Below are 24,329 nucleotides of genomic sequence, written 5' to 3' on the forward strand. Positions count from 1 at the left end.
GCGTGCATGCGCCGTGGCCTGTCATTTTAACCTCAGTACAGAAAGCGAGCCTGTTATACTCGCGCTTGCGCATGGACATGTACAAATTTGCAAACCATTTAATTGACTCGGCGCTACTGCGCCTGCGCCAAGTCGTCTTTTTGGCGCAGGCGCAGTAGCGCCGAGTCAGTTAAATGGTTTGCAAATTTGTACATGTCCATGCGCAAGCGCGAGTATAACAGGCTCGCTTTCTGTACTGAGGTTAAAATGACAGGCCACGGCGCATGCACGCCTAAAGTAGCTCAAATCTTATTGGTCCTGGGCGCAGGCGCAGTAGGGGCCGAAGGTAGCAGAAAATTCCGGCTTCGTGCATGCGCAGTAGACCGGAATCTTCTGCTACCTTCCGCTTGCTAAACAAGATAGTTCGGCGCAGGCGCAGTAGGAGCCGAAGGTAGCAGAAAATTCCGGCCCACTGCGCATGCGCGAAGCCGAAATTTTCTGCTACCTTCGGCGCGTTCACGCTACTTGGGAATCCTCTGCGCCTGCGCCACCAACCCCCGGCAGAGCCAATGAGGAGCCGAGGTAGGTGACACACCTTCCACGTCACTACCGGAAGTGACGTGGGTAGCAAAATTTTCCGGGTAGCAGAAAATTCCGGAACACCGGCTGTCACGTGGAGAAGTGGATTCTGGTGACATTGTGTGAGACACCTGACCTTGTCACCTACTTGTAAAATCATTCTAGGAGCTAGTGTCCCAAAACAACCTTTACTCTACTCCTACATGCCTCCCAAGGAGGGGCAACAGCAGCCTCAAATGATTGTTTTCACTAGCTCCACCTAATCTCTAGCAATAAAAGCCCAATCCCACCCAGTCCTCTTTCTCTGCACACAGTAGTTATTCCCTCTTAGTGCCCCCTTCACTGTAGAATGTCCTCACATAGTAGTAAGCCCCCTTAAAGAGGTTGTCTGGTCCCAAAATCAAAATTCTTTTTCTGTGCTCCTAACACCCCTCACCATTAATGCATATGCCCCCAATACCTGTTTTTCCCTCCTCCCTGGATGACATCACATCATCCTGACAGATCTGTTTAATTTCTCCCCTTCTTGTTTTGTTGAATACATAACTTTATTGATACACAAACCTGGCTGCACTGCACAGTGATGAGTCACAGGCTGGCCACGCCCCCACACTGTCTGTCTGCAGCAGCTACACTCACTACAACTCCTGTGTCCATCTTTCTACACCCAGACATGAATCTGCTTCTCACTCAGTGTCTAAATCCCATCACTGACAGTCCACGGGCTCTGCCCTCACATGTGTATCTAATCCTATACTGTGTGATACAGCCTGCTGCCCTGTGTATCTAATCCCATCACTGACCGTCCACAGGCTCTGCCCTCACATGTGTATCTAATCCTATCCCGTGTGATACAGCCTGCGGAGCGGTGTATCTAATCCCATCACTGACCGTCTGCAGGCTCTTCCCTCACCATCTCCAGAGTGTGATAAACACATCATATCCAATCACATCTGTATCTAATCCTATCCCGTGTGATACAGCCTGCGGAGCGGTGTATCTAATCCCATCACTGACCGTCTGCAGGCTCTTCCCTCACCATCTCCAGAGTGTGATAAACACATCATATCCAATCACATCTGTATCTAATCCTATCCCGTGTGATACAGCCTGCAGAGCGGTGTATCTAATCCCATCACTGACATTGCTAAAATGTGTATCTAAGCCTATCTTGTATGATCCTGCCTGCTGAGCTGTGTATCTAAACCCTTATGCACACGACCGTATCCATTTTGTGATCCACTTTTTGCAGTCCCATTGAGTTCGATGGATTTGAGGTGCTCATTTTGAGGACCAGAATAGGACATGTTCTGTTTTTACTGAAACTGACATTCAGATGTAAAAAAAAACCTGATGACGTCCATGTGCTTTCCACATCCGTGTGTCAGTTCTGTGAAAGATAGAACATGCCCTATTCTGGTCCTCAAAATGCAGATCTAAAACCCATAGAACTCAATGGGACTGCAAAAAAATGTGAATCCCACATGGACAGTAACCACATTTAGTGGATCCGCGACTTGCAGACCGCAAAACAGATACGGTTCTTCTGTGCACAAGCCCTATCACATACTAAGCGCCCATAACAGTGACGTCCACAGTGCCCCCGTAACAGTGACATCCACAGATCCCGCATAACAGTTTTATCCACAGTGCATCCATAACCGTGACGTCCACAGTGCATCCATAACCGTGACGTCCACAGTGCATCCATAACCGTGACGTCCACAGTGCATCTATAACAGTGTCATCCACAGTGCATCCATAACAGTGTGTCATCCACAGTGCATCCATAACAGTGTGTCATCCACAGATCCCCCCATAACAGTGTGTCATCCACAGTGCATCCATAACCGTGACGTCCACAGTGCATCTATAACAGTGTCATCCACAGTGCATCCATAACAGTGTGTCATCCACAGTGCATCCATAACAGTGTGTCAGAAAAATAGTAACTATACTGTTACTGGGGTACTCGGAAATATCAATAAACACCCTTAATAAATGAGTACAATGAAACCCATATCATCTTAAAATTTATATAGTCTTTATTAGAAAATCAGAATGAACATGATTACATAACTTTATAACAATATTTCGTAAAAGTTGTACCAAGCCATAAAAGTGAAAGTAACTAATTGCTACAGAGCCGGTTCATATAATGTGACTATTCTCATAGAAAGGGATCATCTGGGTCTAAAACACTGCACAATGGTGGACTCTATTAGGAATTGTATCTGGGGTGTACTAGAATCTGTATACTAGTAGCAAACACCCATTTAGCTATATAAAAGAGACTGACACCAGGGCGGTGGGCAAAGTGCTAATTAGTAAAGCTAAAATCTAAAGCTACTAACCGTAAGATGAAAATGTGAAACCAGTCAAGAGGGGTCAAAGAATGAGGCTCTGGATCTCCCCGACGTACGTTTCGCCGTTCTGCGTCCTCAGGAGGAGTAAATTAATGGGGCTAGATGACCAGTTTATATTGATATATGTTATCCAATGAAATGGGGCGTTTGGGATCACATGTGTCGACTAGGACGAGATGGGCAACGCTGGCGCATGGCGCGTCACTTCCGGCCGCTGCTGTGACTGCTTCCGCCCGTCTCCCGAGTCCAGGCGGCGGCGAGGGCAGCCACGCGTCGCGTACGGCACGGGCTGACGTCACCGGCGTCCGGTCTCCTTGGAGACAGAGGGAAGTCCGCTGGCCACAGGACCGTCATGCGCACTGTGCCAATCTCGTCTCATGCTATGCATGCCTAAGTTAGTAACTAATACGGTTGTATGGGGCATGCTGGAGGAGCAAAATGTTATTTGAAAAAGGCTTATTATAATTGTGTAATCATTGTTAAGGACTCTACAATATATAAAACCTGGGGATAAATATGATGGATGGTGTAAACAAGGAAATTAATAATGAATAATGTTCAACAACCACCGTAACTGATTTCTATAATATTAATATGTAGTTGGAACTATTAATTAATATCAAATTTAAAAATGAATTCATATATTGCGGGATTATTTATAGTGCTAAAAAAGTGGTATGCTATCTTATGAATATTAAGTGCAAGATAAATATGCATACATTATTAGATATTTACATGATGAAAGGGGAAAAAGGTAGTGCAATTATATACATGATTAGACATCAAAAATAATCAATTATACATAAATAGGTAATAATATAAAAATGGATAAAGTGCTATAGTGCAAATTTAAATTAGATACAATTGCGGGCATTAAGCCAGCTATAATTAGGTGACTAAACACATAATGAGTTTACATAGTGGACAGATATAATATAAAAAAGTATATATAAGATGTGCCTTTTTCAAATAACATTTTGCTCCTCCAGCATGCCCCATACAACCGTATTAGTTACTAACTTAGGCATGCATAGCATGAGACGAGATTGGCACAGTGCGCATGACGGTCCTGTGGCCAGCGGACTTCCCTCTGTCTCCAAGGAGACCGGACGCCGGTGACGTCAGCCCGTGCCGTACGCGACGCGTGGCTGCCCTCGCCGCCGCCTGGACTCGGGAGACGGGCGGAAGCAGTCACAGCAGCGGCCGGAAGTGACGCGCCATGCGCCAGCGTTGCCCATCTCGTCCTAGTCGACACATGTGATCCCAAACGCCCCATTTCATTGGATAACATATATCAATATAAACTGGTCATCTAGCCCCATTAATTTACTCCTCCTGAGGACGCAGAACGGCGAAACGTACGTCGGGGAGATCCAGAGCCTCATTCTTTGACCCCTCTTGACTGGTTTCACATTTTCATCTTACGGTTAGTAGCTTTAGATTTTAGCTTTACTAATTAGCACTTTGCCCACCGCCCTGGTGTCAGTCTCTTTTATATAGCTAAATGGGTGTTTGCTACTAGTATACAGATTCTAGTACACCCCAGATACAATTCCTAATAGAGTCCACCATTGTGCAGTGTTTTAGACCCAGATGATCCCTTTCTATGAGAATAGTCACATTATATGAACCGGCTCTGTAGCAATTAGTTACTTTCACTTTTATGGCTTGGTACAACTTTTACGAAATATTGTTATAAAGTTATGTAATCATGTTCATTCTGATTTTCTAATAAAGACTATATAAATTTTAAGATGATATGGGTTTCATTGTACTCATTTATTAAGGGTGTTTATTGATATTTCCGAGTACCCCAGTAACAGTATAGTTACTATTTTTCTGACCGTCTAGGTATTTTTTACGATATATTTTCTGTTTTCCCAACAGATTAAGGTCAACGACATGGAGATGGGAGCCAGAGAACAAGCGTGGCTCTTACAGGCAGATAGCCTTTTTAGTGGAGGTTCTAATTCTATTTTAAATGACACAGCATTTCAGATGGGGGAGCTTCAAAAAAAGTATAAGACCTTGTGCCATAAGAAAATTAAAATGTGGTGGAATAAAGCATCCCTACAAAATTATAGTACTAAACAAATTGTCCCTAGGGGTTTGAGGATACAAATTTTCCCAAGCTTTGGCCTAGATGATCAAGATCTAAAAGACAGGTGGGAAGAGGGAATCACTAAATGTTCCCTGGAATTCCTGGATATCCTGACAGAAGCAAGTAATAGAAAATTAAAAATTCTAGAGGAGGAAATTACTACTTTAGAGTCAGTCCTAAAGAGAGATATGAGTAGAGACAACTTCACAAAATTGGAAGAAGAAACCAATGATTCTTTTCAGATCTGGGAGAAAGACATCACGGCGCAAAAAATTAAAAAATTTCAGAGGGATCTTAGCGATTATAAGAATAAGAAAGTTTATAGATGGCAACAGGTGAGAGGAGGGCAGGATGTAAGAGTTAGGGCACCCTCCTTCTCATCCACTGGATCTCTATCTGAAACAACCTCACGAACTGGTGATGAAGTATCCTTAAGATCAGGAAGATCTAAAACCAACTGGAGGGGTGGTAATCAAGGAGGCAAAAGAAAACTGGATATTAAAAATGACAACAAAAATAAAAAAGGAAAAGATGATCTATTACAGGTAATAAACCTATCTAAGGTCACATTGACATCTAATCAACTTAAAGTGTTATCTAAAGGACTCAGTTTTTGCCCCACAGCTAATATGGATCTTTTTACAGTGACCAAAGATGTACACCTATATGCCAGGAAACTGCTTTTAAAACGTTTACATTTTCATGGAGAAGAATATCAATGGTTTAATACACCAGCAGAAAAGGAGGCTCTTCAAATTTTGGAGGATTTAGAGAAAGAAAATGAGGGTGAAGAACAGGTAAGCTTATTGCCTAGAGGAATGGGCAAAAAGTCCACAACTTTCCCGCCATTCAATATCTGCCCCGCTTTGGACATCTTTGTAAAACTGGTCTGTGAAGACCTGAAAAAACTAGAAAAAGAAACAGGGAGATTTAACCTGACTAGAGCTGAAAATAATGCTCTACAGGATTTAAAAAAACTTAACGGCATAGTAATTAAACAAGCAGACAAGGGGGGCAATGTTGTAATCTGGCCCTCAGAAATGTATGAAAAACAAGTCTTTAAATTACTAAAAGACAAAACCTGCTATAAATGCATGCCAAATAATCCCCTATTGATTTTTCAGGATAACTTATGCGAAATGCTCCTGCAGGCTTTTGAAAATAACATCATCCCCAAAAAGACTTTGGAAACTCTACAAGTAACTCATCCTAGGACGCCAACCTTTTATATCATCCCCAAAATCCACAAAAATAAAGAAGATCCGCCAGGAAGGCCAATCGTAGCTGGTAATGAGGGACTCTGCGAGAATATCTGCCGTTTTGTAGATTATTATTTGCAATTGCAGGTGGCTAATTTACCTTCATTCGTACAGGATACCACAGCAGTACTAAAAAGATTACAAAATATTCAAATGGATGATGATATGTGGTTGGTGACGGCAGATGTCGAATCACTATATACAAGTATCAGACATGGCGATGGCCTGAAGGCAACAGCGGATTTCCTGAAAGGTAATAACTGTGACCAGAGCCTTAATGGCTTCATTTTGGACCTCCTACAATTTATATTGGAACATAACTTTTTCGTCTTCAAGGATAAATATTATTTACAACTGCAGGGGGTTGCGATGGGGGCCACTTGTGCCCCGTCGTATGCCAACCTTTTCCTTGGAGCATGGGAACGGTCCATTTTTCAGGATGGGCAAATCGTCAATGTAGACAAGGTCCATAATCGGATACGCTACATTGACGATATCCTATTCATTTGGGAAGGACCATTGGAGGATCTAAATGATTTCATGTATGTGCTCAATACGAATGAGCTAAATATCAAACTTACCTTTCAGGCTGCAAGAGAGCTGGACTTCCTGGATCTTCACATTCTGGTGGGTGAGGATGGGATGCTCAAAACAGATATCTACAGGAAAAAGACAGCAGTTAATTCCATCTTACATGCAGAGTCAGCACATCCCAGGACAACTATCAATGGAATCCCCACAGGTCAGTTTCTAAGGCTAAAAAGAATCTGTTCGGAAAAAACCCAATATCACAAACAATCAAAAATAATGAAAGACAGATTCCTAGATAGGGGTTACAGTAATCGGCAAATTAAAAAAAAGCATGAATGTGGCAAAACAAAGAACAAGAGAAAAATTGCTGTACCCGAATGATAAAATTATCAAGGATCAGAGCCAGGAACCAAGATTTATAACTAATTACAACAGACAGTGGGGGCAAATTAACAAAGTCCTAAATAAACATTGGGAGGTGCTGCTAACTGATATTAAATTAAAACAAATTGTTATGAATAGACCTTTAATCACTGCAAGAAGGTCAAAAAATTTAAAAGACATCCTGGTTCACAGCCACTATATACCTGAGGTAGTGGGAAAGAAGGATGAAATGAAAGGCGGCTCATATGCTTGCGGCAGATGCAAAGCCTGTAAAAACATGGAAAGGACAAATGTGTTCACGGACGGAGATAAACAGAGAACTTATGATATCCGGGAGTATATATCTTGCTCCTCCACGGGAGTAGTTTATTATGCTACCTGCCCGTGTGATAAAATATATGTAGGTCTGACCACACGAGAATTGCGCAAAAGGATCAGAGAACATGTTAGAGACATAGAAAAGGCGAATGATGAGGAAGACCTAGCAAATTTAAAAGCCATACCCAAACATTTTAAAATTTTCCACAAAGCTAATCCAAGTGGACTTAGGTTTAGGGGTATTGACCTAATCCATTTAGGGACCAGAGGAGGAAATAAGGGCAAAAAACTAGCACAACTAGAAAGCAAATGGATCTTTCGACTAAATTCCCTCACACCGGTAGGACTTAATGAAAATTTTGGATTCAGCTCTTTCCTCTGAAATGCAGTGTCTTTTAATCCATTTTATGGGGAAAATAAATGTTATTTTAATGGCTTCTAATTATTCTAGGATATAATATTTTCATATTATATTTTTTTAACAGCTCCATTTAATCATGACTAAATATACTTACTTTAATTTGTTTTGTCCAAAAGCAGTTTGGGTTCCATCTTCCCACACACATGTGCGATTTTTTTGGAGAAGTATTATGCAGGATGCTGTAGAATCAATCCATCAGGAGAAGATACACCGTCTTCGGTCCCTTCTTAGAAATGAATTTATATGCACAATTAAACCTCCATTAGCAGTTGGAGGTGGACTATAAGATAAAATAACATAGTCAACACATCTTATATATACTTTTTTATATTATATCTGTCCACTATGTACACTCATTATGTGTTTAGTCACCTAATTATAGCTGGCTTAATGCCCGCAATTGTATCTAATTTAAATTTGCACTATAGCACTTTATCCATTTTTATATTATTACCTATTTATGTATAATTGATTATTTTTGATGTCTAATCATGTATATAATTGCACTACCTTTTTCCCCTTTCATCATGTAAATATCTAATAATGTATGCATATTTATCTTGCACTTAATATTCATAAGATAGCATACCACTTTTTTAGCACTATAAATAATCCCGCAATATATGAATTCATTTTTAAATTTGATATTAATTAATAGTTCCAACTATATATTAATATTATAGAAATCAGTTACGGTGGTTGTTGAACATTATTCATTATTAATTTCCTTGTTTACACCATCCATCATATTTATCCCCAGGTTTTATATATTGTAGAGTCCTTAACAATGATTACACAATTATAATAAGCCTTTTTCAAATAACATTTTGCTCCTCCAGCATGCCCCATACAACCGCATTAGTTACTAACTTAGGCATGCATAGCATGAGACGAGATTGGCACAGTGCGCATGACGGTCCTGTGGCCAGCGGACTTCCCTCTGTCTCCAAGGGGACCGGACGCCGGTGACGTCAGCCCGTGCCGTACGCGACGCGTGGCTGCCCTCGCCGCCGCCTGGACTCGGGAGACGGGCGGAAGCAGTCACAGCAGCGGCCGGAAGTGACGCGCCATGCGCCAGCGTTGCCCATCTCGTCCTAGTCGACACATGTGATCCCAAACGCCCCATTTCATTGGATAACATATATCAATATAAACTGGTCATCTAGCCCCATTAATTTACTCCTCCTGAGGACGCAGAACGGCGAAACGTACGTCGGGGAGATCCAGAGCCTCATTCTTTGACCCCTCTTGACTGGTTTCACATTTTCATCTTACGGTTAGTAGCTTTAGATTTTAGCTTTACTAATTAGCACTTTGCCCACCGCCCTGGTGTCAGTCTCTTTTATATAGCTAAATGGGTGTTTGCTACTAGTATACAGATTCTAGTACACCCCAGATACAATTCCTAATAGAGTCCACCATTGTGCAGTGTTTTAGACCCAGATGATCCCTTTCTATGAGAATAGTCACATTATATGAACCGGCTCTGTAGCAATTAGTTACTTTCACTTTTATGGCTTGGTACAACTTTTACGAAATATTGTTATAAAGTTATGTAATCATGTTCATTCTGATTTTCTAATAAAGACTATATAAATTTTAAGATGATATGGGTTTCATTGTACTCATTTATTAAGGGTGTTTATTGATATTTCCGAGTACCCCAGTAACAGTATAGTTACTATTTTTCTGACCGTCTAGGTATTTTTTACGATATATTTTCTGTTTTCCCAACAGATTAAGGTCAACGACATGGAGATGGGAGCCAGAGAACAAGCGTGGCTCTTACAGGCAGATAGCCTTTTTAGTGGAGGTTCTAATTCTATTTTAAATGACACAGCATTTCAGATGGGGGAGCTTCAAAAAAAGTATAAGACCTTGTGCCATAAGAAAATTAAAATGTGGTGGAATAAAGCATCCATACAAAATTATAGTACTAAACAAATTGTCCCTAGGGGTTTGAGGATACAAATTTTCCCAAGCTTTGGCCTAGATGATCAAGATCTAAAAGACAGGTGGGAAGAGGGAATCACTAAATGTTCCCTGGAATTCCTGGATATCCTGACAGAAGCAAGTAATAGAAAATTAAAAATTCTAGAGGAGGAAATTACTACTTTAGAGTCAGTCCTAAAGAGAGATATGAGTAGAGACAACTTCACAAAATTGGAAGAAGAAACCAATGATTCTTTTCAGATCTGGGAGAAAGACATCACGGCGCAAAAAATTAAAACATTTCAGAGGGATCTTAGCGATTATAAGAATAAGAAAGTTTATAGATGGCAACAGGTGAGAGGAGGGCAGGATGTAAGAGTTAGGGCACCCTCCTTCTCATCCACTGGATCTCTATCTGAAACAACCTCACGAACTGGTGATGAAGTATCCTTAAGATCAGGAAGATCTAAAACCAACTGGAGGGGTGGTAATCAAGGAGGCAAAAGAAAACTGGATATTAAAAATGACAACAAAAATAAAAAAGGAAAAGATGATCTATTACAGGTAATAAACCTATCTAAGGTCACATTGACATCTAATCAACTTAAAGTGTTATCTAAAGGACTCAGTTTTTGCCCCACAGCTAATATGGATCTTTTTACAGTGACCAAAGACGTACACCTATATGCCAGGAAACTGCTTTTAAAACGTTTACATTTTCATGGAGAAGAATATCAATGGTTTAATACACCAGCAGAAAAGGAGGCTCTTCAAATTTTGGAGGATTTAGAGAAAGAAAATGAGGGTGAAGAACAGGTAAGCTTATTGCCTAGAGGAATGGGCAAAAAGTCCACAACTTTCCCGCCATTCAATATCTGCCCCGCTTTGGACATCTTTGTAAAACTGGTCTGTGAAGACCTGAAAAAACTAGAAAAAGAAACAGGGAGATTTAACCTGACTAGAGCTGAAAATAATGCTCTACAGGATTTAAAAAAACTTAAAGGCATAGTAATTAAACAAGCAGACAAGGGGGGCAATGTTGTAATCTGGCCCTCAGAAATGTATGAAAAACAAGTCTTTAAATTACTAAAAGACAAAACCTGCTATAAATGCATGCCAAATAATCCCCTATTGATTTTTCAGGATAACTTATGCGAAATGCTCCTGCAGGCTTTTGAAAATAACATCATCCCCAAAAAGACTTTGGAAACTCTACAAGTAACTCATCCTAGGACGCCAACCTTTTATATCATCCCCAAAATCCACAAAAATAAAGAAGATCCGCCAGGAAGGCCAATCGTAGCTGGTAATGAGGGACTCTGCGAGAATATCTGCCGTTTTGTAGATTATTATTTGCAATTGCAGGTGGCTAATTTACCTTCATTCGTACAGGATACCACAGCAGTACTAAAAAGATTACAAAATATTCAAATGGATGATGATATGTGGTTGGTGACGGCAGATGTCGAATCACTATATACAAGTATCAGACATGGCGATGGCCTGAAGGCAACAGCGGATTTCCTGAAAGGTAATAACTGTGACCAGAGCCTTAATGGCTTCATTTTGGACCTCCTACAATTTATATTGGAACATAACTTTTTCGTCTTCAAGGATAAATATTATTTACAACTGCAGGGGGTTGCGATGGGGGCCACTTGTGCCCCGTCGTATGCCAACCTTTTCCTTGGAGCATGGGAACGGTCCATTTTTCAGGATGGGCAAATCGTCAATGTAGACAAGGTCCATAATTGGATACGCTACATTGACGATATCCTATTCATTTGGGAAGGACCATTGGAGGATCTAAATGATTTCATGTATGTGCTCAATACGAATGAGCTAAATATCAAACTTACCTTTCAGGCTGCAAGAGAGCTGGACTTCCTGGATCTTCACATTCTGGTGGGTGAGGATGGGATGCTCAAAACAGATATCTACAGGAAAAAGACAGCAGTTAATTCCATCTTACATGCAGAGTCAGCACATCCCAGGACAACTATCAATGGAATCCCCACAGGTCAGTTTCTAAGGCTAAAAAGAATCTGTTCGGAAAAAACCCAATATCACAAACAATCAAAAATAATGAAAGACAGATTCCTAGATAGGGGTTACAGTAATCGGCAAATTAAAAAAAGCATGAATGTGGCAAAACAAAGAACAAGAGAAAAATTGCTGTACCCGAATGATAAAATTATCAAGGATCAGAGCCAGGAACCAAGATTTATAACTAATTACAACAGACAGTGGGGGCAAATTAACAAAGTCCTAAATAAACATTGGGAGGTGCTGCTAACTGATATTAAATTAAAACAAATTGTTATGAATAGACCTTTAATCACTGCAAGAAGGTCAAAAAATTTAAAAGACATCCTGGTTCACAGCCACTATATACCTGAGGTAGTGGGAAAGAGGATGAAATGAAAGGCGGCTCATATGCTTGCGGCAGATGCAAAGCCTGTAAAAACATGGAAAGGACAAATGTGTTCACTGGACGGAGATAAACAGAGAACTTATGATATCCGGGAGTATATATCTTGCTCCTCCACGGGAGTAGTTATTATGCTACCTGCCCGTGTGATAAAATATATGTAGGTCTGACCACACGAGAATTGCGCAAAAGGATCAGAGAACATGTTAGAGACATAGAAAAGGCGAATGACTGAGGAAGACCTAGCAAATTTAAAAGCCATACCCAAACATTTTAAAATTTTCCACAAAGCTAATCCAAGTGGACTTAGGTTTAGGGGTATTGACCTAATCCATTTAGGGACCAGAGGAGGAAATAAGGGCAAAAAACTAGCACAACTAGAAAGCAAATGGATCTTTCGACTAAATTCCCTCACACCGGTAGGACTTAATGAAAATTTTGGATTTAGCTCTTTCCTCTGAAATGCAGTGTCTTTTAATCCATTTTATGGGGAAAATAAATGTTATTTTAATGGTTTCTAATTATTTTAGGATATAATACTTTTATATTATATTTTTTTTAACAGTTCCATTTAATCATGACTATATATACTTACTTTGGTTTGTTTTGTCCAGGGGCAGTTTGGGTTCCATCTTCCCTTACACATGTGCGATTTTTTGGAGAGGTATCGTGCGGCATTCTGTGGAGTTAATCCATCTGGAGAGGATACATCGTCTTTGGTCCCTTTTAGAAATGAATTTATATGTACAATTAAACCTCCATTAGCGGTTGGAGGCGGACTATAAGATAAAATAACATAGTCAACACATTTTATATATATTTTTTCATATTACATCAGTTCACAATGTTTATTTATTATGAGTTCAGTCACTTAATTTTAGCTGGCCTAATGCCCGCAATTGTATTTAATCTACATTTGCACTATAGCACTTTATCCATTTTTATATTATTATCTATTTATGTATAATTGATTATTTTGATGTTAATCATGTATATAATTGCACTACCTTTTTTCTCGTTCACCATGTAAACACTTAATAATATATGCATATTTATTTTGCACTTAATATTCATAAGATAAGAATACCACGTTTTTTAGCACTATAAATAATCCCGCAACATATGAATTCATTTTTAAACTTGATATTAATTAATAGTCTTAACCAAATACTAATATTATAGAAATCAGTTACGGTGGTTGTTGAATATTATTCATTATTGATCTTCCTTTTTATCACCATCTATCACATTTATCCCCAGGTTTTATATATTGTAGAGTTCTTAATAATGATCACGCAATTATAACAAGCCTTTTTATAATAAAAAACATCTTGCTCCTCCAGCATGCCCCGTACAACCGTATTAGTTACCACCTTAGGCATGCATAGCATGAGACGAGATTGGCACAGTGCGCATGACGGTCCTGCGGCCAGCGGACTTCCCTCTGTCTCCAAGGAGATCGGACGCCGGTGACGTCAGCCCGTGCCGTACGCGACGCGTGGCTGCCCTCGCCGCCGCCTGGACTCGGGAGACGGGCGGAAGTAGTCACAGCAGCGGCCGGAAGTGACGCGCCATGCGCCAGCGTTGCCCATCTCGTCCTAGTCGACACATGTGATCCCAAACGCCCCATTTCATTGGCTAACATATATCAATATAAACTGGTCATCTAGCCCCATTAATTTACTCCTCCTGAGGACGCAGAACGGCGAAACGTACGTCGGGGAGATCCAGAGCCTCATTCTTTGACCCCTCTTGACTGGTTTTACATTTTCATCTGACGGTCAGTAGCTTTAGAATTTAGCTTCACTAATTAGCACTTTGTCCACCGCCTTGGTGTCAGTCTCTTTTATATAGCTAAATGGGTGTTTGCTACTAGTATACAGATTCTAGTACACCCCAGATACAATTCCTAATAGAGTCCACCATTGTGCAGTGTTTTAGACCCAGATGATCCCTTTCTATGAGAATAGTCACATTATATGAACCGGCTCTGTAGCAATTAGTTACTTTCACTTTTATGGCTTGGTACAACTTTTACGAAATATTGTTATAAAGTTATGTAATCATGTTCATTCTGATTTTCTAATAAAGACTATATAAATTTTAAGATGATATGGGTTTCATTGTACTCATTTATTAAGGGTGTTTGTTTAATAACAGTGTGTCATCCACAGATCCCCCCATAACAGTGTGTCATCCACAGGTCCCCCATAACAGTGTGTCATCCACAGTGCATCCATAACAGTGTCATCCACAGATCCCCCATAACAGCGTATCATACACAGATCCCCAGAACAGTGCCCCAGAACAGTGACATCCACAGTGCCGCAATAACAGTGACATCCACAGTGCCGCCATAACAGTGTCATCCACAGCACCGCAATAACCGCGACCTCCACAGTGCCCCAATAACAGTGACATCCACATCGCCTAATAACAGTGACATCCACAGTGCCCCTCTTGTGCCATCCTGTGCCCCTCTTGTGCCCCCTTGTGCCATCCAGCGCCCCTCATGTGCCATCCTGTGCCCCCTTGTGCCATCCAGCACCCCTCATGTGCCATCCAGAGCCTCTTGTGCCACCCTGTTCCCCCTTGTGCCATCCTGTGCCTCTAGTGTGCCATTCAGTGCCCCCTTTGTGCCATCCTGCACCCCTCTTGTGCCATCCTGTGCCCCCTTGTGCCATCCTGCACCCCTCTTGTTGCATCATGTGCCCCCTTGTGCCATCCAGAACCCCTCTTGTGCCATCTAGTGCCCCTCTTAGGGCATACTGTGCCCCCTTGTGCCATCCAGCACCCCCCTTGTGCCATCCTGCCCCTTCTCTTGTTGCATCCTGTGCCCCCTTGTGCCATCCAGTGCCCCCTGACATGCACAGCATAGCGATCAGCCTCTGTGGCTGATCGCTATGCTGTCACTCCTGCACAGCGCTTACATCGCGCTGTGCAGGAGTCAATACAGGCTTCACATGCAGTGTGAAGGACCACCCCCCCCTGTCTTCTGTTTATACTAAAGGGAAGACAGATAAGCCATAGCAACGGTCTTTTAAGAGCCATTAGAGACATTAATGAAAGCTGTTATTATAAGGTAATTACAGATGTTTTGGCGATCATTGACAGACTAACTCAGGTATACATGCCTAGCTCTAATAAACTAGCAGATACAAAAATGACAGTTACCCTTTAAACCACATCAAGCACAGGAAAGGCATGGCCGGTTGGTTCTAGCTGCTTTTGGTTGCATCACTATCTGTAAGTGCACCTTAAGTATTTAGGGCTTGTGCTCATGTAGTGAACAACAAGACACCAAAATTCCACAAGTGTCACCATAACTGGTTACCAGTATAGTTAGGGCTCCCAGGAGGCTTAGGTCGCATGAAGAGGTCATGTCACTCGGAGACAGGTGGTGGGGAAAAGTAGTATTTGGGGTGTGTTCAGTTTTTTAGGGGCTGTGAGAGTGTTTCTATTTTAAGTGTGTGGTCTCGTGTAGGGTTGCACTGGGTATCAAAGTATCTATACTTTTAGACCCGGATTGATTCGATACCGGGATTTGCCATTTTCCGATTACTAGGCTGCGCTACTGTAGTATCTGTTAGAAAACATGGCACGCTCCACTCTCTGAGCGCACCATGTTCTCCAGAGAAGGATAGTGGAGGAGGAGGCAGACGCGGCTGCCGCTGCCACCAATGAAGGGATAGTGCTGAGGAGGAGGGGAGGGGCTGTGACTACTGCGCCACCAATGAAGATAATTGACCCATTAATTCAAATGTAGGCTGCGGGTGCCGGCGGTATCACATACCGGACCTCTATGACAGGGCATTTGATCCTGCGAATCGCGGCAATTAACTCCTCAGGTGCCGCACCTGAGGGGTTAATTGATGCAGACCGCAGTGCCCTGTCATAGAGGCTGAGTGTCGGGTATGTGATACCACTGGCACCCGCAGCCTACATTTGAATAAATGGGTCATTGGTGGCAGTGGCTACAGGGTCCTCTCCGCCCTCTTCACTCTTCATTGGTGGTGCAGTAGCAGCTTCCGATCGTAGCCCCAGCAGTGAAATCGCGGTGCTCCGATCGGTTACCATGGCAGCCAAGACGCTACTGAAGTCCTGGCTGCCATGGTAAGCTCCCTGCTGCCGTGTGCACTATGCATAGGGCAGCAGGGACAGTGTAAAATCCTATTCAGCCTTAATAGAGCTCTATTAAGGTGAATAGGACAAGGGATTAAAAGGTCCCAGGTTCTAGCCCTAAGGAGGCTAATGGTTATTAAATAAAAAGTTTAAAAAAAAAACACCAAAATATAAAAAGTTTAAATCACCCCCTTTCCCAATTTTACATGAAAAATATATACACAATAAAAAAATAAACATATTACATATCGCTACGTCCAAAAAAGTCCAAACTATTAAAATATAAAAAAATATCTCCTATGCGGTGAACGCCGTAACAGAAAAAAAAGCACAATTCGCCAATTTTTTTAGTTACGTTGTCCCCCAACTGTCATGGATTCGGTGGGACAGGATTTTGGCGGCCTTCCTTTGGTCATGGAGGGTACGGCAGAGGGGTTTGCGCTGAGTACGGGCACCCTTATATCCCACTATCACCCACATGGCTCAGTCTATTCATGTGTAGAGAGGCTGGCATCATTCCTGACTCATCCATTAGGAAGAAATCTGTGGCACTCACCAATAAAACTTAATCCATAAAATACAGCCAGGGCTAGAGGAATGTTTTTGTAATTGTCTATAAAGTCCAAATGTGTGATAATTACTATGTTTATAAGATGTCATTTTAAAGGGATTCTCCAGGATCACTATGGTTATTAACACATATGCTCATCTAGGTGCTTTCCTCATATACATCTTCCCCATGACTTTATTATTATTATTTTTTTGGACTCTCCTGACCTGTTTTTATCATAGCACTTCCTGTTCCTGTAACCAACCAAACCCATGATGCACCTCTCCTTTCTCTACCACAGCTCCAGCACCAGCCCTAACACCCAGCTAGTTAGAGATATACTACCCTATCACTGCCAGGTAGTAGACTAGGAACTTAACCTCTTGGGTACCAAAGGTTTTTGCATTTTCATTTTTCTTCCCTGTCTTCCTAGAGTCATAAGTTTTTCATTTTTCCGTTCACATAGATGTATGAGGGCTTGTTTTTTGGGGGGACAAGTTGTACTTTCTAATGCCACCATTTAATGTTGCATAGGATGTAGTGGGAAGCAGGAAAAAAATCCAAATGGAATTGGGGAAAAAAAATAACTTTTTTTTTAATGGCGTTCACTATGCAGTAAAACTTGTGCTCTTCATTGTCCAGGTCAGTATGAATCCGGCGATACCACATATGTATAGTTGAAATAAAATATATATTATTTCTTTCTTTTTTTTTTGAGAAGCAATGAAATAATGGCGAATTGGCCGGTTTGATATTTTTTTCCTCTGGATAGATCATCAGCATCTGAGAGTCAGGGGTCCGACACCCGGGACCACCGCCGATCAGCTGTTTGAGAAGGCAGCGGCCCAGTGATGTCACGACTAGTCTCACTGGCCTGGGCCGCGGCTAAGCTCTGTTCACTTGAATGGAGCTTAGCCCCGGCCAGGCAAGTTGATACAAGTCGTGACATCACTGGGCCAGCAGTAAACAGCGTCTCAAACAGCTGATCGGCGGTGGTGATGAAGCGCCACTGCCTTCTCAAACAGCTGATCAGCTGATGATCTATCCTGAGGATAGATCATCAGTTTAAACAAACTGCAGAACCCCATTAACCCTTTAAGGACCCTTTTTTGCATTTTCGTTTTTCACTCCCTGCCTTCCCATAGTCCTAACTATTTTATTTTTCGATTCACATAGCCTTATGAGGGCTTGTTTTTTGTGGGACAAGTTGTTCTTTTTTGCACGCGGCTTCTGCTTCCGGACTGATCCGATGCCGTGGTCACATTTGACCACAGCATCTTAAGGGGAAAATGTATGCGATCAGCCTTATGTGTCGCGGGTCTCTACCATTTAAAATAGCAGAAACCTGGCGGCTATGGCGCCCGTTGCACGTGCAAGCGGGCGCCATGTTTAAAGACTAGACGGATCGCCGTAATCTCGCGCATGCGCAGTGCCGGCATAGTATTCCTTCCCTGTGCTGGCATCAGCCTCAGGGAAGGAACTCCGCAATGCGAGATTATGGCGACCACCTAGAGGTCACTACATGAAAAAAATAAACATTGCTTTCTTACCCCTAGTTGTGCTATAGGACCCCCTCCCCCCAGGCCCTAGAGCACTCACGAAGGTCTGCCTACACTAGCGTTCGATCGGATCCGTTCTGAACGGATCCGCTCATATTAATGCAGACGGTGGCTCCGTTCAGAACGGATCCGTCTGCATTATAACTTAGAAAAATTTTCTAAGTGTGAAAGTAGCCTGAGCGGATCCGTTCAGACTTTACATTGAAAGTCAATGGGGGACAGATCCGCTTGAAGATTGAGCCATATGGTGTCATCTTCAAGCGGATCCGTCCCCATTGACTTCCATTATAAGTCTGGACGGATCCGCTCGCCTCCGCACGGCCAGGCGGACACCCGAACGCTGCTTGCAGCGTTGAGGTGTTCCGCTCACTGAGCGGAGCGGAGGCTGAGCGCTGGCAGGCGGGTGCATTCTCAGTTGATCTGCCTCCACTGAGAATGCATTAGGGCCAGACGGCTGCGTTCAGGGCCGCTCGTGAGCCCCTTCAAACGGAGCTCACGAGCGGACACCTGAACGCAGGTGTGAAAGGAGCCTTACATGTAATTCTTTCTTTTTTTCTATACAATGTAATTTCAATATTTAGGACCTCCTTAACTGACTGGGTACAATCAGTAAGGACATTCTGCAAAAACTCGAAGGTTTGGATTAAAAGTACAGATGGGTGTCCCTGCACAGTCTGATTGGACAGTGTAAGACTGTGCAGGGACAGACCCCTAACTAGTAACATTTTGTTAAACATTTATTAGTACATTTCTAGCAGGAATAAGAGGAATGCCACAACACAGAGTCATAAGGATAAATGCTCTGGAATTGTTATTACATGGGGAATACAAGTAGCTACTAAAATAGACATGTCTGGAGAGGTGTCATGTCCTCTTTAAAGGGGTTCTCTGGGCTTTTACTATTGATGACCTATCTTGAAGATCAGCGGGGGTCCGACACCTGGCACCCCCGTCGATCAGCTGTATGAGGAGACGGTTCGCACAAAGACCAGGGACAGCTGCAGCGGACATGAAGAAAGAAGGGAGACGGCACGTGTGCACTGCGCATGTGCAATCTCCTCATACAGCTGATCAGTTGGTGTGTCGGACCCCCACTGATCTGATATTAATGACGTATCCTGAGGATAGGTCATCAATAGTAAAAGCCTGGACAACCCCTTTAAGTTACTCTTCAGAAACTGCTTGGTATTATTTAAAGTGCTCCCTTCACAGGCAGTAATATGCCCAGTAAAGTGCTCCCTTCACAGGCAGTAATATGCCCAATAAAGTGCTCCCGTCACAGGCAGTAATATGCCCAGCTGTGCCCCTTCACAGGCAGTAATATGCCCAGTTGTTCCCTCTTCACAGGCAGTAATGTGCCCAGCTGTGCCCTCTTCACAGGTAGTAATATGCCCAGTAAAGTGCCCCCTTCCCAGGCAGTAATATGCCTAGAAGTTGCCCCCTTCACAGGCAGTAATATGCCCAGTAAAGTGCTCCCGTCACAGGCAGTAATATGCCAAGCTGTGCCCCCTTCATAGGCAGTAATATGCCCAGCTGTGCCCCCTTCACAGGCAGTAATATGCCCAGCTGTGCCCCCTTCACAGGCAGTAATATGCCCAGCTGTGCCCTCTTCACAGGTAGTAATTTGGCCAGTAAAGTGCCCCCTTCCCAGGCAGTAATATGCCTAGATGTGCCCCCTTCACAGGTAGTAATATGCCCAGTAAAGTGCTCCCGTCACAGGCAGTAATATGCCCAGCTGTGCCCCCCTTCACAGGCAGTAATATGCCCAGCTGTGCCCCCTTCACAGGCAGTAATATGCCCAGCTGTGCCCCCTTCACAGGCAGTAATATACCCAGCTGTGCCCCCTTCACAGGCAGTAATATGCCCAGCTGTGTCCTCTTCACAGGTAGTAATTTGGCCAGTAAAGTGCCCCCTTCCCAGGCAGTAATATGCCTAGATGTGCCCTCTTCACAGGTAGTAATATGCCCAGCAAAGTGCTGCCATCACAGGCAGTAATATGCCCAGCTGTGCCCTCTTCACAGGTAGTAATTTGGCCAGTAAAGTGCCCCCTTCCCAGGCAGTAATATGCCTAGATGTGTCCCCTTCACAGGCAGTAATATGCCCAGCTGTGCCCCCTTGACAGGCAGTAATATGCCCAGCTGTGCCCCCTTGACAGGCAGTAATATGCCCAGCTGTGCCCCCTTGACAGGCAGTAATATGCCCAGCTGTGCCCCCTTGACAGATAGTAATATGCCCAGATGTGCCCCCTTCACAGGTAGTAATTTGGCCAGTGAAGTGCCCCCTTCCCAGGCAGTAATATGCCCAGCTGTGCCCCCTTGACAGGCAGTAATATGCCCAGCTGTGCCCCCTTGACAGGCATTAATATGGCCAGTAAAGTGCCCCTTCACAGGTAGTAATTTGGCCAGTAAAGTGCCCCCTTCCCAGGCAGTAATATGCCTAGATGTGTCCCCTTCACAGGCAGTAATATGCCCAGCTGTGCCCATTTCCCAGGCAGTAATATGCCTAGCTGTGCCCCCTTCCCAGGCAGTAATATGCCTAGCTGTGCCCCCTTCACAGGCAGTTATATGCCCAGCTGTGCCCCCTTCACAGGCAGTAATATGCCCAGCTGTGCCCCCTTCACAGGCAGTAATATGCCCAGCTGTGCCCCCTTCACAGGCAGTAATATGCCCAGCTGTGCCCCCTTCACAGGCAGTAATATGCCCAGCTGTGCCCTCTTCACAGGTAGTAATATGCCCAGTAAAGTGCCCCCTTCCCAGGCAGTAATATGCCTAGATGTTGCCCCCTTCACAGGCAGTAATATGCCCAGTAAAGTGCTCCCGTCACAGGCAGTAATATGCCAAGCTGTGCCCCCTTCACAGGCAGTAATATGCCCAGCTGTGCCCTCTTCACAGGCAGTAATATGCCCAGTAAAGTGCTCCCGTCACAGGCAGTAATATGCCAAGCCTTGCCCTCTTCACAGGCAGTAATATGCCCAGCTGTGCCCCTTCACAGGCAGTAATATGCCAAGCTGTGCCCCCTTCACAGGCAGTAATATGCCCAGCTGTGCCCTCTTCACAGGCAGTAATATGCCCAGCTGTGCCCCCTTCACAGGCAGTAATATGCCCAGCTGTGCCCTCTTCACAGGCAGTAATATGCCCAGTAAAGTGCCCCCTTCACAGGCAGTACAAATAAATAAATCTCCACATACTTACCTAGTTCCCCAGCACCCTGCCACGCCCCCTCCCCAGACCTGCAGTGTGGAGCGCCGGAATGATGGAGCAGGGAGCCGACGGGCGGCTCTTGCTACATCCTTACAGGCAGCCGTCTCTGCTTCCTATGGAAGACAGCTGCCAGAAAGCAGGCTCCTTGGCGACTGGGACCTGTCATTACTGGCTCCATTATTGTATAGTAACTGCAGAAGGAAATCACTCACCTCAACTCTGCGGAATGGTCTATATTTTCTGTGAGCTAGAAAGTTCTAGGAATCAAATGACATGACACCAACATATGCCACAGCACTGTACAGAGATTGCCATCACTTACTGGGACTCACAATCTATATGCCTCGCACACAGTAGGGCCAATTATCTAGAAAGTCAATTAACATGAAAAGACAAAGCATGTCAGAAACTGGCTACTGATTGCGGTCTAGGTTTTGGAACATTTTCTGCTCGTCCTTGTTTTGTCATCCTTGTCCTTTTTAAATAAAGTTGCGGTGAAAAAAAAAGGCGTTGTGCAGCGTGTGGTTCACACCCCCGTCTGTGGCAGAAGGAGCACAGCTGCTGTTCGGAGTGGACTGTCACCTCCTGCGCTCTGCTGCTGCCCCCGCTGCAAGGAGATGAGCTTCTTGTTGTGAGTGTCACCCTGTCCTTCTCTCTTTAGTGTCCCTTGTCACCCCGAGTTAGGTGTCCGTCACTCTGTGGTTTTGCCCTTTGGCTGTCTGGACTCACTACTGAACTCAATGCGTTTTTATGGGTAGGCTTTCTCTAGTGCTAGGTCGGTCCGTGCATTATACAGTGTGGGGTTGTGTTCTCCTCTATAGGTGTCATATACACAATGGCAGTAAACTTTTCAGGACCTCGGGGCCTAGCCTGCACCGTTACTATCAGGCAGTATGGCAGGCAGGGATTGTGCTCTGCAGGAAAGGGACCTATGACAGGCTGGGGTATTATGGTGTAATTGGATGTGTTGTATTCATCAGCTATCCTCCTAGTCACCACTGAAAAGGACCTTCAGTCGGTGGAGCTGATGTGTGTGGTTGACTGAGAGGGACCACCGATCCATGTAGAAGAATGGTGCTGTGCAGGTGCAGCCCTAGTGGCAGTGGGACCCACCGCTGTGTACAGGTGAAACTCGCAAAATTAGAATATCGTGCAAACGTCCATTTATTTCAGTAATGCACATTAAAAGGAATTGCATTAATGCAGCTTAAAATTAGAATTTTGTGAAAAGGTTTAATATTTTCGGGCTCAAAGTGTCATACTCAGCTAATTAATCCATACCCCCCGAGCAAAGGGTACCTCAAAATTGAGACTTTGGGGTTTCATTAGCTGTAAGCCACAATCATCCAAATTATAACAAATGAAGGCTTGGAATATCTCGTTTTGCATGTAATGAGTCTATCTCATATGTTTAAGTTGCATTACTGCAATAAATGAACTTTGCACAATATTCCAATTTTTCGAGTTTCACCTTTTATGAAGTAGTTTTAGAGGAGTTGTACAATTTAGAGCCTAGTTTCATAGACCCTGTTAGGAATTTCTGAGTTAAAGGGCTTCTGTCACCCCACTAAAGTCATATATTTTTTTTTGGCTAGTTACATTCCTTATAGTGCGATATATGAGAATATAATGGTGTTACTTACTTTCATTCGGCCCTTTCTTATAAAAACGAAGTTTTATAATATGCAAATCAGGTCTCTACCAGCAACTAGGGCGTCTACTTGCTGGTAGCCGCCGCAAAAAACCGCCCCCCTCGTCGTGTTGATTGACAGGGCCAGCCGCGATCTCCTCCTCCGGCCGGCCCTGTCAGCATTTTAAAAATCGCCGAAAGAGAAGACGTCATCGGCGCAGGCGCACTGAGGGAGTTCTGAGGAGACGAGCCTCCTCATCTCAGAGCGCCTGCGCCGAATCAACAGAGGCGCGCGATTTTTAAGATGCTGACAGGGCCGGCCGGAGGAGGAGATCGCGGCTGGCCCTGCCAATCAACACGACGAGGGGGGGGCGGTTTTTTGCGGCGGCTACCAGCAAGTAGACACCCTACTTGCTGGTAGAGACCTGATTTGCATATTATAAAACTTCGTTTTTATAAGAAACGGCCGAATGAAAGTAAGTAACAACATTATATTCTCATATATCGCACTATAAGGAATGTAACTAGCCCCCCCCAAAAAAATGACTTTAGTGGGGTGACAGAAGCCCTTTAAGCTGTAGGCCTCTTTCACACTACCGTATGGCTATTTCAGTGTTTTGCAGTCTGTTTTTCACGGATCCGTTGTTCCATTTTTTTTTTTTTTTTTTTTTTTTTTTTTTTTTGTTTCCGTTGTGTTTCCATTTCGGTTCCGTATGGCGTATACAGTAATTACATAGAACAAATTGGGCTGGGCATAACATTTTCAATAGATGGTTCTGCAAAAAACGGAACGGATACGAAAGACATACGGATGCATTCCGTTTTTTTATTTTTTTGCAGACCCGTTGACTTTAATGAAGCCACGGAACGTGATTTGCGGTCAAATATAGGACATGTTCTATCTTTGCACAGAACGGAGATAAGGAAACGGAATGCATACGGAGTACATTCTGGTTTTTTTTTTGCG

The 24,329-nt window shown here is 43.5% G+C and overlaps 1 protein-coding gene and 1 long non-coding RNA gene across 5 annotated transcripts in view; one reads left to right on the plus strand and one right to left on the minus strand.

The window, feature by feature from the left end:
• Nucleotides 1-6,864: 6,864 nt before the first annotated feature.
• On the minus strand, nucleotides 6,865-22,205 carry LOC122944855. Of its 4 annotated transcripts, XR_006391058.1 has the most exons (5): nucleotides 12,266-12,298; nucleotides 11,730-11,807; nucleotides 8,033-8,218; nucleotides 7,403-7,466; nucleotides 6,865-6,943 (listed from the first exon to the last, which is right to left on the minus strand). It is a non-coding gene; the product is annotated as an uncharacterized LOC122944855 (long non-coding RNA). The 4 variants fall into 4 exon arrangements; XR_006391057.1 differs by lacking the exons at nucleotides 11,730-11,807; nucleotides 12,266-12,298 and adding an exon at nucleotides 22,055-22,205; XR_006391059.1 differs by lacking the exons at nucleotides 11,730-11,807; nucleotides 12,266-12,298 and adding an exon at nucleotides 22,065-22,196.
• Nucleotides 22,206-22,230: 25 nt separating this feature from the next.
• The window catches only part of MOB1B (MOB kinase activator 1B), a 94,715-nt gene continuing 92,616 nt past the window's right edge, over nucleotides 22,231-24,329 (plus strand). Inside the window, exon 1 of the mRNA XM_044303531.1 lies at nucleotides 22,231-22,363. Within this exon, the coding sequence (XP_044159466.1) occupies nucleotides 22,350-22,363 (14 nt within the window). The 5' untranslated portion in view covers nucleotides 22,231-22,349. The remainder of the gene's footprint in view (nucleotides 22,364-24,329) is intronic.

Source organism: Bufo gargarizans, chromosome 1 (genome assembly GCF_014858855.1).
Source record: "Bufo gargarizans isolate SCDJY-AF-19 chromosome 1, ASM1485885v1, whole genome shotgun sequence".
Classification (NCBI taxonomy): domain Eukaryota; kingdom Metazoa; phylum Chordata; class Amphibia; order Anura; family Bufonidae; genus Bufo; species Bufo gargarizans.